The following is a 15,118-nucleotide window of genomic DNA, read 5'->3' on the forward strand; positions in this document are numbered from 1 at the left end:
TTATCAAAGGTGCTGGCACACCAACAGCTCTTTGGGAGGCTAGATTTAATCTCCAGATATAGGTCTTATTTCCTTTTTCATAACCAAAGAAAGTGAAACAAGGACTGCTTGTGAGGACAGATGGTCCTCTTCTATGTCTAAAGAATGGGAAATACTGCCCAGGCCTTCTGGGAGAATTTAATTTAACCTTAACAACTAATAGGACATATTTTTAAGCAACAGGTATGATTTGTTCACTTGGTCACAAAAAACTTATGTAAAACACACAGCATGACAGAATATTAGCTGGGGACAGTACAAACATAGAGTATCCATGAACATAATCTAAGGAAGGAATGTGGTATTTGCTTGTGTTCTTCTGTTTTCTACGTATCTGCTAAGTGTTTCATGGGTGGGTTTGCCTGTCTGAAGTAGGGCCTTTTGCCAGAAAGAACTAAAATTTAACTAATCTATTGTTTTCTATTCTTTTTTCCCCTCCCTTTCTGTCTTTCTTGTGTGCCACTGAAATATTTTCTCCTCTGTTCATTTGTAACCTAGATCTCATCAAACACTTCCCAGTTGCCAAGTCCTGAGCCAGTAAAGCACTGTGGGAAGTCGGCACTCTTCCAGTTGGCAGAGGTAAAGTTATACCCACTAGTGTCAGAAGGGGAGGATGTGTTTAACCTTTCCAGAAAAAATTATTAATTGTTTAAGGTTTGCTCTAGTATCAAATTTCTTGTTTCCAGAAACATAAATTAGTAAATAATGACGTATCAAGAGAAGTAGGCAGTGGCTATGGTCCCAGGGACCTACTCTTTTAGACACTTGTGAATGTGCTTATTTTCTTAGAGACAGCACAGAAAGTTACACTTCTTTTTGGGAAAGTTAGCTTTATAAGAGTAATTAAAACAATGCTCAGGTGAACAGCAAAAGCAAGAGGTAACAGTATTCTTAATGAGCAGCTGGATACCAGGATTTAAAAAGCAGCGCTTTAGTTGTGATGATTGGAAGGTACATTGCTTAATCAAGGACTGAGAATAGGGAAAGGTCATCAGGAATCTGTATGAAGAGTTGGAAGTTGATGCAGTGTATTAAATTCTGAAATTGGCAGCTGTCAGCAGTAATCAAGAACGCTGGGTCAGGTTTCCTCAAGGTCCTGGAAATTCTCTGTGAGTCTTAAATATAGCCTTGTAGGGGTCTTCTCTTTGGTATGGATGATTCACTCAAAAATCTCTGAGGTTTGATGTGCAGATGCTATTTTTTGTGATGATTGAAAGATGAAGATACATGCTGTATTCCAGACAAATAAGGAAGTATGCTAGCATGTTACTTGTACACTTCTTTTGTTGGTTTTTTTTTGTGGTGTTTTAGTTTGTTTCAAATTCACATCCTATTTCAGTAAGGAAAATGGTTCTCTGGATCCTCTCTAGTTGCAGACAGCCCTATATTCTTGCTGGTGAGATCAGTCCCTCTCAGGAAGAAGGCAGAGGTTGGAAGCATTGAAATGAAAGTATTTCATGTCTTGTTCTAGTGTTGCAGGACTGTGGCTTTATAGGAATTTAAATGAGTGGAAGAAAATCTGCCTTACTGTACAGGCAGTCTGGCAGTAGTAGAGTTTGTGGCTATGTGCTCTATTGCCAGCAGTGCCTGTGCAAGGGTGATTACACCCAACTGTGGTCAGTGATCCATAAGGGTATTTGGCTGTTGCAGCTCTGGGCCAGCAGAAGGGCTGGTAGTATTTACTCAGGGACACCAGAAGTTTCTAACATGGCCTTTAACAGGACAGCAGCTGGCTTAGTAGTGCTGTTCTGGAGTGAGGATTATTGCCGTGTGCAGCCTGATCTTTAGAACTCAGCATTGGAGGTTGTGATGTGACCATGAAGCTTGTGAAGCCCTAATTTAGTAGAAGGACAGATGCTTGTCCACAGGAGTGCACAGTTTGTACTGCAGGTGGCAGAAAAAGCGAAGCTAAGTCTGGCAGCATGACGTTGTGTGTTGGACAGGTTTTTGTGATCTCTCAGTGATTGCTCAGATCATGTCCTGCAAGCCTAATTTAATACACAAAATGGATGTTAAAGGCTCTGATTCAAACAGGGAAAAACACAGCAGATGTGCTAGGCACATCCTCCATGTCTCTAGCTCTTGTAGAGGCGAGCACATCAGTGCTATTGATTTTTTTCTTATTTTTTCCCCAGTTTTGGAGATCTCTAATGTTGGATTATAGTTCAATAAATGATATGTGAGAGATTCAGCTTGAGTTTTCAGATGCAGTTCAGTCCCTGGTTTGAAGCATCCTAAATAAACCATTTCATAATCACCTCGAGGGTGTCTTAGGTTTGCAAGTGGATTTGGCAGACAGCTTGCTGTAACTCCAAACTGCAGATGTTGTGCACTGGAGGGGACTACTGTTTCCATGCTGCTGGCATGGCAAGTGTCTGGTGTGTGGGAGCCTGTCTTCTTCAGCACACCACACTGCTCTGCTCCTCCTTCATCTCTTTGCTATGTAGATTAAACAATTTTATCTTCTCCCCCCCCCGCCCCTTCCCTATCCCTTCCTTTTTGATATTTCACAATATTTCAAAGATGGTGATTAAAATAAAATGCAGAAGGGGGTTTAATTATTTTCTAAAACTTCTGAGGATTTCTAAGTTTCTACAAATGGTTGGAGCCACTCTGCATTTGAAGCTTGGGAGGTTGTTGCTGTTCAGCTCTGCTGAGTCCCTTGCTGTGTTTAGCTTCAGTGCAGAGGCACGAGATTAAGTGTTGGAGTGCAGGAGTGGAGCATCACCTCCCCAAGGCAAGGAGCCCACTCAGAGCACTAACAGCACCTGGCTGTCAGCAGCATGTGGAGGCCTGAGCTCTGATGATCAGAGCTTGGGAGGCACTGTGAAGAGCTGCACCTTCCAGGAGATGTAGAGACAGTGTTGGTTTTTGTTTATTTCTTTTACGGCAGTGACAGGCCAAATTCTGCAATCAACTTTGTAGGCCCATGCTGATTGAGAGCAATGAAAACTGAGTTTGTGGGGACAGGGAGAGACAAAAGGGTGTAAATATTTTGGTTCCTCAGTCCCTTATAACTTCACATTCCTGTGCAGCCTAAAGAAGGAGGTATAAGAAGCCCATAAGCCTGGTCTGGGATGATGGGATGTGTCCTTAAAAATACAACATTTTCTTCAAACTAGTGGGCAATCCTGATACTGATACTTTAAAGTTGTTTAGAAAAAGATCATTTCCTTGCACCTATTTCAAAACTGACGCAAAATACTCTAAAGTGATGAAGAGGATCATGGCCTGCTGCAGGAAAAAGATTCTTGGAGGATAATCATCATGACAGCCTTCTTTTATTCTGAGGAATACTAAAGATTACCAAAGGCTTGAGGGCTTTTACTTAACTTTGGGTTCAGAGCATCTCTTTTATACGAGTCCTATAGGACACCAAAAGGCAATATCATAACCTGAAAGAAATAGCCTCCTTAACCTGTGATAATTAAATAATTAAAAATTTTGGAATCTGGTGTCCTGCTAAGCCTTTAAAAACACCACCAGCTGGGCTGCATGCTGGTGTAGATTGTTGTTTAACTGCTGGAGTCTGTTCCTGTGTGAGAGAGCATGTGTTTCAGTTCATCCTGTTCCTCAAAGGGAGTCCTGACAAGAAAAACCCCAAATGTGCAAGTATCATTTAGTGTACAGTGGTGTTGTCCAGCAGAGCAGTGTTGGAGTGGGTTTTTATTCGTACCCGCATGCACAGGTCTACACTTCTATTTTAGTATATAATCTTATAAATGAATTTTGGGAAGAGGGGAAATAATCTGTTGAAAAGCTGTGTCATAAACATGAAAGAATTGGTAGTGATCAAAGAATGTTTTATTTGTGTTGATTTTTCTCTCCGTAGATTTCTTCAAGTACATCCCATTCAGGACCTTCTGATTTAACGAAACAGTGTGGAACATCAGCATTATTTCAGCTGGCAGAGGTAATACTAACATACTCATGACTAATTGCCCCAGGAGCAGTGGGGTGGAGAAGTTAAAGCTATTGATTGCCAAAGTCTGCAAGGCAGAGCAGTGATACAGCTATAATTGCACCACTGCTTATAGAACTATAAATTATCATGGCTCAGATGCCACAAGTCAAGATTTCCCCAGATTAGCCATCAATTTAGAGGTTTCTAAGAGTCTGCAGCTGAGAAGTACTATCAGTTCCTGGTGGCAAAGGGACTTGGGTGCAACTGAACTTGATTCAGTTTCTCAGTTTAGGCTTTGAGGTCTTAGGGCTTAGCTGAGGAACACAAATAGTTGAGAGAGAGGACTGGATGACTGTGTTATAAAATTCAGACATTGCCATTACGAGTTCATGGTAATGGTTATGAGCTGCTTTCATTTATTTTTGCTTTTCATGCCCATTTTATTTTTCAGAACTAACACGTCAATAACTTACATAGAAGTTCTGCTGTGATGCTCTCAGCAGATCTTCCTTCTGAGAGCAGTTAAAACCAATGGCACTTTATTGAAATTTTGCCTTTTTTTGTTTCTAAACAATTTTTTTAAGCTTTCCCAGTCTTGAAGATTGTTTAATTAGAAGTTTATTTGCTGACAAGACAGAATCCACTTCTTTTGTAGCCACATCTGTAGCTCTGTACTACTGGCTACTGCAGAAGAAGCAAATGGATAAAAGGAAAAAATCCATTGGCTGTGCGATGTATGTTGAATTGACAAAATAGTCCAGTCCAGTGAGCTCCATCTTAAAGATTGAACTTTAGCTTTTGAGAATCACAGGCTGTGCTTAACATTGCAGTGTAGTAAAAAAGTCACAGAACTACCTTTGTACCAAGAGCCCACATCAGCACAGTTGTGGAGTTCTCCTTTGCCTAGTCTAACTTGCTTCCCAATAGATCCTGTGTGTTGCCCAAGCTCTGGTGCTTTACACTGCTCAGCTCAGCTTGTCCTGAACCAGATCCGTAATTTCTACCTTGTGCAGCAAGAATTTTGGAAACCTGCTACAAAAACATCCCAATCATTGGTGTTAGGTTCTTACATAAATTGGTATGAGAGACTTTTTTAGTTTGCAAGGAAGAAAAGCCTTGCCAATTTGAGAAATCTAAAATGGACCTAAAGAGAACCCATATGTCTCAGGGAGGTACATCTATACTGACCACATGGCCTGTGGGCTAAGCTGCAGGAACCTTCTGATGTCTGGTTCAAAGCAAGCCTCCTCCATCTGGTTTTGCTCCAGGTGACTGGTTGACATTTGTTCTGAAAACAAAACTGCACTGGGAATTCAGCTTGGGGGCTTTGAGAGAGGACAGTAAGAGCAAAGCATGACTTCCCAAGGGCTGTTGGTTGGTGCCGTGAAGGACTTCTGTAGATGTGTCTACATAACTTACAGGTGATCCAAAACAGAGAGGATCTCCTAAGTCAGTGCTGCAGGAACGTGGCAGTTTGAGGGCCTTCTGACAGTTCTTTTTCTGAATATTGGTGTTCCTCAGATAGTATAGGAATTTTGGTTTCCATTAGAGTTGTCTCCAGGAGGAGATAACCATGGCAACCACTGCTGCTGTGCAGTTTTTTGCAAAATAAGTCTCTAACATGAGAAGAAAGATTTGGAAGGCTTTTGCACTACCTTCCAAATAATTTCTTACATTCAAGTAGAAGAAAATAACCTCAGGGAGATTCAGTAAACATTTTTCCCTTACTTCTTCAAGGCTATTTAGAAAATGGAGAAAGGAATTGTATTAGGGACATTTGAAAGTTGAAGCGGGGAATGGATGTGAGATTCCAAGTAGATTGTCTGTGGCAGTAGTCAGAGATAACTGTTCTGTTGCATTTCAGATATTCTGAAAATCTGTCTAGCAGTGGATTTCCAGATGATATAAAGAGCTTTAAAGGAAACACCACTGAGATCAGTTGGGAGTCTTTTTTATTACAGCAATGAACCTACCAGCCTTATTCTAGCACTTAGCCCTCATCCCATTGCATCAGTTTCAGCATGTCTTCAGCCTGTTTTTCAGTACTGTCCTGTAACACAGTTTGCTTTCCTAAACTAAAATGCCAGAGAGATTCCCTGTTAAATACTCCTGTTAGTATAAGTAATGTTAACAGTTGATGTTTGTTTCATGAGACTGTTTTTAAACTTATTTTAGATGTGCCTTGCTTCAGAAGGAGTAAAAGTGAAAGAACCTGGGAAAACAAAAGTGGAAGGACTGGAAGATGAGGAAGGGGAAGTTTCAGAGGACATGGAAGTAGAACTGGAGAAAACAACAGTAAAAGACTCCAGTAATAGAAAAGTAGAACAATCAGAGATAGAAAAATTGCAAAACCCAGATGAAACAAAAGCTGAGGAATCTGAAACTGCAAAATGCAGAGATTTTACTAGTCTTGCAATGGAAAACAGTCCTTTTGAGAGAAAGGATAGCACAAAGGATCACATGTGCCGTTCTCCAGAGCTTTTCATGAGTGACATGGCTATCCTTGGGCTAAAGCCAGAAAAGATAAAGAAGAAAAAGAAAAAAAATAAGTTGGACCGGCACACAAATGAAAAATCCACCCCCAAAAAATCTTGTAAAAAGAGGCAGTCCTCCGAGTCGGACATTGAAAGTGTCATGTACACAATTGAAGCCGTGGCTAAGGGGGACTGGGGTGCTGAGAGACTTGCGGATACTCCCCGCAAAAAAAACCGCCCTGTCTCAAATGTGAAGGGAAGCATGTTGGATACAAAATCACCAAAGAAAAAAGTGAAATCAAAAGAAAAGAAAACATCAAAGGAGAAACCAATGGAGACCACCAAAGAATCCAAGCCGCCCGATTTCCTTAGTATTGAAGCCAGCAAGGAAGTACCGTGTGAGGCTCCTGATAACATTAAAGTGGAACCACTGACACCAACAGAGGAGGTGGTACCCCAAAGCTTACCAGAACAGATCAAAACTGAGGACAGTGACTGTGTTAAAAAGATAGAAACCTGTGGCTCCAGGAAATCGGAGAGATCTTGCAAAGGTGCTCTTTATAAAACTCTGGTGTCAGAGGGCATGCTCACATCTCTGCGCGCTAATGTGGACAGAGGTGGGTGACTTTGACTGTTTTGTTTACAGCATGAACTGCAAAAGCCTGCCTGGAGTGGGAGGAAAAACAAAAATCCATGTTTAAGCTGGAGTTTGAGCAGTGTGCAGTGGGAATATTGTGTCTGGCCACCTGAGATGCTAGGGACGGGTGGAGTGGCTGGGCTCCCTGTTCCAGGGCAGGTCTTTTGAAGTCCTGCAATCTGTGTTCCTGCTTACCTCACAGACTCCTAACTGCTGTATTTTCGTCTTTGAGTTTTAAGTTCTTGGCTGAAGGCTTTGTTGTTTAATTTGTCAGCCTGCTGGTAGATGTGTGCAGGACTTGTGATGTATGTAACCCCGAACCATTACCTTGTTTCTATATAAACAACTCCTGTGGTTGTGAGCATAGTTCTCAATCCTGCAAGAAGCAAATGTGTTCTGGTTTTGCTTTGGTTGTTAGATTTGCTGTAGGCAGTAAGTGAGAACCCTTTATCCTGTGGAAGGACAAATTTGAGATAATATCTGGAAGCTTTCAGTGAAATGTCTGGAAGTGTATTTTTCCAACTGGTAGATTTATATGTGTAATTAGAACAGTCAGAAAAGAAAAAAGTAGTTTGTAATTTAGGGAAGCTTATTACTGTATATCTCTTCATCTCTTTCTTCTTTATACCTTAATAGATCCTGACTTCTGAGATAGTCTAGGAAAAGACAGGAGAGGGGGCGCAGAATAGTTGTCAATATCATCATTGCCCAGTTTAAAATGAAAAATGTTTTGTGACTGCCTTAGAGAAGGTCAGGCTTCATAAGTTGCTGTACTGCCTGGGTACACAAGTTTCTTTTGCGTTTACTTTGTTTTGGAACATTTTTCTAAAGATGAGAAACAATTGTCTGCCTTCATCACAGGAAAAAGAAGCTCAGGAAAAGGTAACTCCTCAGATCATGAAGGATGCTGGAATGAAGAAATCTGGGCCTTTTCCCCAAGTGGGACAAGTGGGAACAAAAAACTGAAAAAGACTAAGCCAAAGGAAGAGTTTGTTTTTGGGTAAGTTGTGGCTTAACACTGATGTTTTAGTTAGGTCAGCCTAATAATTTAAGAGTGAGTCCTCCTCACTGCAGCTAAGTGATCTGCACACAAATAATCACAATTCCAAAAATGAAAAACCCTGTGGAACTGAGTCATGCTCTAAATACCTGTCGTTTATATAGCAGAGTAATTCCTTTGAGATCTTTCCAGGTTTACACCACTGTAAGTGAATTTGAATAGTGTTATTTGCTCAGTTCTAAAGAAACCACACAATATTTACCTGCTCAAAAAGTAGTGAAGAGGGTTACTTAGATTTTCAGAGTACTTTGCAAGCACTATTTAAAGTTCTGTGTAGGTGTTCAATCATCATAAACCAGATTAGACTAGAAAGAATAGATCTCTTTGCCCACTTTGAGAGATTGCTTACAGAGGAATAGTAAACAATGTTCTTATATTGGCAAATAATTATGATAAATAATGTCAAATTTCTATTGTAGAGAAAAGATATTTAAACTGTTTATGTCCACCATGATGAAATTAAATATATCTTAGAAACAATTAATGAGTATAGATGCATTAAAATTTAGCAAGGCTGCACAGCATTACGTTTCTAGTATACAAGTAATGATTTTTGTCAGTATTACAGATTTATTTAGTTGCAGGGGTAGTAGTTAAATCTGGGATGCTATTCATGCTTGTAAATTCTTGCAGATGAGAAAATGTATTTAAAAGGGGAGATTTTCCATGTTTCATGCTTAAAATTATAATATATTTGGTTTTGCAGGTTTGCAGTACCCTTTTCACAACCTGACATCTAATTGCAGCTCACTTTCAGCAAAGATATTAAATCAGAGGGAATCCCCAAGTCTTGTTTGTTGGAATAGTCAAGAAAAAATAGTTAAGAAAAAATGGAACACTTTGTGTTTTTAGAGCTTTGTATAAGTTTTAGAAATATTTTCAGTTGAAAGATTGAAAAATTTTCCCACATAATGGTGGGAAAGCTCATCACATCTTGTAGCATAAAAAATGTAGTTGTAAATTATTTATTCAAAGAGTACCGAGCAAAATTGTCTAAATCATTCATTCAACACTACCCTCATTAGCTGGCTGGATGAGAAAATACGTATTTTCCAATCTCTCATCTTTATTCAGTTGCATCATTAATGAATATTGTTTAGTGAACTCTGTAAAGGCAGAATTAAGAATTTGTGAAGCATAAGTGCTGGAGAAGGTATCCAGTATCCCTTTTCATTGCATTACTCGATCTTCTGGCTACTTGAAGAGCTGGTTTTACCTCTGCCTGCTCCACTTAACTCCCTCTGCTCCCTTCAGCATCACATTTCAGCCTCATTTTGTACATGCATTGGTGAAAGGGTCCTCACCCCTTCAGAATGACATAATTTTCATAATTTTCCCCTGTGTCCTACCTTCCCCATCAGTAGCTTCCCATATTTCCCTGATGGTCTGGGTCAGATGTGCTTTCCCCACACCTTTGCCAAGCAGGGCTCTACCTGCCTGTATCTCCTGGCAGAACTAGGCTGTGCAGCATGAATACCTCAGCTCAGCTACACATGTCTAACCAGGCTTCTGAGAGGCTCTTAAAATTCATGATGGTGTGGATTATTTTTTATTTCCTTAAATAATTAATCGCTGACATAGAGATAGCAGCACTCCGCATTGCCTGCCTGCATGTCACACAAGTTATAAATTACTAGCAAGGATGGCAGCTCATCCACTGTCAAATGGGGTCTGGCCTTCCCAATTAGAGCTGCAGCCCCTCATGCCCTCAGGGCAGGAGCTGAGGCAGGTGGGAACAGACAGTGGGAGAGGAGCTGAGTCAGAGCAGAAAATCCAATGGTTTTGTGGTTGTCAAGGAACATCCGTGTGGAAGAGAAAAAGGTAGCAGTACCAAGCACTACTAACGTAAGAGACCTTTGTGATTTAAAACCAAAATAAAACATGTGTACACAAACAAACAAATCCCACCATGCACCTGGTCTGCAAAGAGCCAAGGCTGTATTTTTAGATGGAAAATTGTTTCCTGAGAAAAGTAATAATTACAGAGAAAAAATGAAGTATCTTCATGTGTACCAAAACTTTCAGAATGCAATTTGTTTGAAGTACTGCTTCAGAAAGCACAGAGAAGTACCATGTTTCTTGTGATACTTCAAGTGTATAAAGGGCCATCCTTCCAACAGTCATGCCAACTTCTGTCAAGATGAGGTTTTTCATAGCAAAGAGAATTAAAAACAAGTGGAAGATGTCATTGTTCCTCTATCATTGACAGTACTATTTATAACCTGCCTAACTCTGTGCTTGCCTTTTACTAAAACACAATTCCTACTTCTGGCTGGCTGCAAAAACTTGCAGCAACAGAGTGCTTATGTTTTGTTATGCTTTCCAGTCATAACAGCTGGAAATGCTGTGCCATCCTCTTTTGAGTGCTTTGTTTTCTTCTGGCTGTTAGGAACAATCATACCTTGTCTGTGGATTTCTTGAGTTGCAGTTAATCTGCTGACAGTCTTTCAGGTTAGGCTGCAGTATGAGGCCTTGTTGGCTTTCATGAAAGCATAAGCTAGTAGCATTTTTCATCTCACAGCAAATGAAATACAAGGGGAGAAGATCTAATCACCCAGAACAAATACAAACCTAATTCCCATCCCAATGCTTCATGTTTCAGAATATCCACAGAAGATTGATTAGTTTGACATTCTTCTGGTTTGAAATGCTGTTTTCATTCTGGTGTAAGAACTGTTATGTGAAGTTATTTCATTGGTTTATTTGTTGGTTTTACTATCTTTGTTCATTCCCCTCACGGAACAGACAAATCTCTTGTACAAATCTGTTCAGCAAACAGAGCTAAATGTCACCAGTATGACATTGATTGGTTTTTTTTCTAATTTTAACATATGCTACTAAGGTAATCAATTTGCACTGTTACAAATGCAGAAGCAGAAATGTACATTCTCATTCCAAAGCTGGATTAATATTTACTGGTTTGGTGTTTACAGTGTGTGAATTTACCTGATTTTCCCCTCTCTCTATGTAGAAAGGTGTGTGTGTATACACAGACATGCTCTTAAACAATATATTTTTTTCTCCAGAAAGAGTTACATTTAATTTGAATGGTTTTGTTTCCCATTTAGCTTAGCAAAATTGGAAGAAGAATTTGCAAAGAAATTCAACAGCCTTCCTCAATACAGTCCTATTACCTTTGACAGGAAAAATTCATCTGTTTCGAGGAAAAAGCGAAAGATTGGAAGCGGCTCATGTGAACTACCAAAATCCAACAAAGGTAAGTTGCCAAGTGCAGGAGGTTCTTAAACAATGGCATTACTGTAAAAAGCTCAGGAATTTATACATTCTTACTTCACTGTTACCTGTGGAAAGTCTGAAGTTGAAGTATTACCTAGCACTGAAGTTAGTTGGTTCTCATCTGGTTTAGTTTTCAGGCTGATTGTTTTCAATCTTGATTCCTGGTTTTCATGATAAGTAGAACTGGGTAGAGTTTGTACACTAAATGTATTTCTCGTAGCAAGAAAGGTTTTCAAAAGCATGAGTATTTGTGAAGTGAATTTGACAAGTTTTCCCAGGAGAAAATGGGGAAAAAAGGGCATATGATCAAAGGTTACATATTCTAAGCTTAGTTTTAATTTCACTGTAATTTTAGTGTCTGTAAATTAAAACATAAGATATCAGAGATGTTTGAATGAAACATCTGGAATTTTTCTTCTATCAAGATTATAGTTCTGTCGTAAGTTTTGAGCAAAAATGTCCTGATGTGATTAAAAACAAGTTAGAGGACATGAAAACCAATTCCATACCCAGCTCCATTACCATACCATACTCAGCTCCATTGCTGAGGCTCATGGAGGGAGAAACTCATGACACACTTGGCTATTTTTTTAATACAGGAAACTCGTGACACAGAGGTGGTAGAGAAGTGACAATGTGGTAGGGTAAAACTACTTTTATACTGTGGCAGAAATACTGATGCAAATATACAGTATAGAAGCATCACAAAATGAAGGAATTATATACCAGTAATTCCACAAGACAAAGGGATGCTCAAAAGAATCCTCATCAGGCACAGTTTGCAATGTGAAGTTGGTTTTCTTTTCTGCAGCAATGGTAGCTCCACTGAGTGACAGGTTTTAAGATCTAATACGGCTGTTTTAGCCAGGTGACCCTGGATTAGATCTGTGCCTTTTGAATGCTTCACAAATAATCACATTACAGTGTGCAGGATTGAACAGCTGTTCTTTTCTAGTGCATGCCAGTTTTGGTATTGATTTTTGTAATTAGATGTGGAACAGCCACTTTGCAAAATTAGACTTGTGCTAATACCAAGCTAGATCTGACTTCAGCTGCCTTTAATTTTGTTTTATGGTATGTATTTGACAGAACTTCTTAAATGAGCATGAATTAATTACTTTACAGCATGATAACACACTGGTAATTAAGCAACATGTGTTGGGAAGAAAACCTTCTCAACTACAGTGATCTAGCAATTGAAGTTATAGTAGCAGCTCCCTGGATTTCTCACTACAGTATTTACCTGTTCAGGTGTCTGTATATTCAAAAATTCTGCAGGCCCTGTGTTGTTTGGGAATGGTGAGCTAGAATTCTGCCTCAAGCCAGGTAGCCAGAACTGCATTCTGCTTTTGGGTAGGCTCATACCCAAAGGAGAGTTTAGTTTTTATCTTTGTTAGCATCACTTAAAGAGCTTTGGAATATATTCGGCTTTGTCTCAAGGGAAGGTCAAAAACATAACTGCAGGCTGGTTACAAGCCTGATATGAGTAGCTTTGGCACAGCCCTGCAGAGACAGTCATGGAGCATTTGCCTCTGGCTGACAATAAGGGCTCTTTAAATTAAGCCAGCTGACTTTGCACTGAGCAGATGGTAAACAATCATATGAACTTTCCACCAACTGAGCTGTGGGGTTGCAACAAGCAGCCCCAGGGCATGAATATTGGATAGTAACACTGCTCCTTCTGCAGTGAACATCTAACCACAGCCCCAAACTTAAATCCAGACAGAGCTAGTGATACCTGCTCCTAATTCCAGTGAATGTTGAATTACACACTTAAGCTGGGCAAGCTGATGGTTTTGTGGCAGTCATTCCAACTCCCTGAAAAGCAAGATTCAGTCAGTTCTCAATAGGTAGTTGAATAACTTTCCAGCAAACCATTTTTCTTCTGAAAAAGAGGGATTGCTAAAAAGTAAATATTTGATGGCAGTAGGTTAATTTTAAATGTGTTTTATTTTCTTAGGATGTGAGTTTTGGATTTGAAGTTATCTGACCTAAAAGTGAATATAGGCGAGCTTACTAGCTTAGTAAGTTAGGTTTGTTCCTGTTAAGTCAAACATTTATTAAGCTGAATCCTCAATTTAATTTGTGATGTACTGACAGTCTATTGAGCCTCATTGTGCTGTTGTCTGGTGAAGTGTGATGAATATAAAGACTCTTAGAGAACCCTGGTTTCCAAAAGTATAGCACAAGCAGATCTGTGTGCTAGGCTACTACAAGTACTGCAGGAAGTGAAACTGGCATATCATGCAAAATAATAGAGCTTGGTTTAGTGTGGTTATGGGTCTTTTAAATTTTCCTGCTTTTTTACACCATTAGAATTAAACAAAAGTAGCATTTTTATGCAATGAGCATGAACCATGAAGGGTCAGTATAATCTTTTGAGTGTGACTGTGTGTGGATGTGGGAGACCTTAGCTTCGCACTGCTCTGCATTACTGTGTTTTCTGGAGCTGTTTCTGCTGTGAGGCTTTACCCTGGGTGTGTCTCTGCCAGGTAATTAGAAGAGTTGATCAGCAAAAATAGTGTCTACAAGTGTTTTCAGCCTCTGGATGTTTCCAAATAACAGATAAAAATCAGTAGGGATATGTTTAAGTAAACACTCCTTGACATGATATGCTGCTTTTTCTGAAGGAGTGTGTGCAGGATCATAAACTATCTACTCATTTTCACTCAGCACAGGTAACTACTTAATGTTTTGAAGTCTACAGTGTCTACTGAACATGTAAAATTTAGAAAATATGTTGGAGTGCTGCACTATAAGCCTTCCTCAGGATGTTGGGTGAATAAAAACAGAAATGTTTTTGTCTGTTGGGTTTGGGGTGTTTCTCTCACCCCACTCCCAAATGTAACTGGATGCTTTAACTTTTATTTTGTGCTGGATTGATTCTCTCTCAAATGTCATTAGCCTATACCTACAACAGGCGTGATCTGCTACTTAACCAGACAGCCACATTTGTCAGGATGTTTTCCTGCTCTGGAAAATCAGTAGGGCAGTGCCCACTGACTACTTCTGTTGTGCTTGTCATTTCCAGTCCACATTTCATCCAGTTCTTTCACATAAAAACACCTGAGGAATCCTGTAACATGAAAGCTGTTTCACATCCACATGTATGAAGGAAAATTTGAACCTTTTCTTGAATGAGAGGCACTTTTTTCCCCCAGAGTTTCCAAATTGTCTAAATTCTGCTCCCACTGGGCAGAATTCAGATTGGGGGTCTTTCTTCAATGGGAATAGGACTGAACAAGCTATAAAGCTTTGTTAAAATCCACATCAAGTGTTCTGAACTGTGAATGTGCACATACAATAACAATGCCACAAAATGGCTGAAGAATACAGCTATACTGAATCTGTGCAGATGGCCAGCTCCGACATTTACTGGAGCTGTGACTGTTTCCTTTTTTTTTTTTTCCTTTTTTCCAATGGCATATGTGCCAAAACATCCCACCATGCAGAAGTCAGCTGTCTGCAGTGAGTCACTAATATGCTTGTATGCAAAAGTGAGCAACAGGCAGAGTCATTATTTCTGCTTTGTGCTTTGAAGAAATGCTCACTTATACACTACGCATTGCACTAAAGCTTTCATTGTGGGAAGGCAAAGAGGGGAATGCACAGTGTGCTTTTATTTGGGGAAGAGATTGTCTCCTTTTTTTTTTTTTTTTGCTTTTTTGTCTGTGGCCTCTAGGACTAGAAATAAAACATCAGCTTAAAACGGATGCTGCTTTGTGGCATTCCTCTTGGTCTTAGCTCTGGGGTTTTTTTGGCTTGGT

The 15,118-nt window shown here is 39.7% G+C and overlaps 1 protein-coding gene across 4 annotated transcripts in view; it reads left to right on the plus strand.

Moving 5' to 3' along the window:
• The window catches only part of BBX (BBX high mobility group box domain containing), a 137,531-nt gene that overhangs the window by 100,802 nt on the left and 21,611 nt on the right, over positions 1 to 15,118 (plus strand). For 3 of the 4 annotated variants that reach the window (XM_054270254.1, XM_054270255.1, XM_054270253.1), the window contains exons 9-13: positions 538 to 618; positions 3,872 to 3,952; positions 6,119 to 7,034; positions 7,916 to 8,054; positions 11,183 to 11,331. In XM_054270254.1, coding sequence (XP_054126229.1) covers positions 538 to 618; positions 3,872 to 3,952; positions 6,119 to 7,034; positions 7,916 to 8,054; positions 11,183 to 11,331 — 1,366 coding nt within the window. The remainder of the gene's footprint in view (positions 1 to 537; positions 619 to 3,871; positions 3,953 to 6,118; positions 7,035 to 7,915; positions 8,055 to 11,182; positions 11,332 to 15,118) is intronic. The other variant, XM_054270256.1, reaches the window with a different exon arrangement.

The sequence above is a fragment of the Melozone crissalis genome, unplaced genomic scaffold (genome assembly GCF_028551555.1).
Source record: "Melozone crissalis strain CALT ecotype California unplaced genomic scaffold, PUWL_Pcris_2 ptg000009l_1, whole genome shotgun sequence".
In the NCBI taxonomy this organism is placed as follows: Eukaryota; Metazoa; Chordata; class Aves; order Passeriformes; family Passerellidae; genus Melozone; species Melozone crissalis.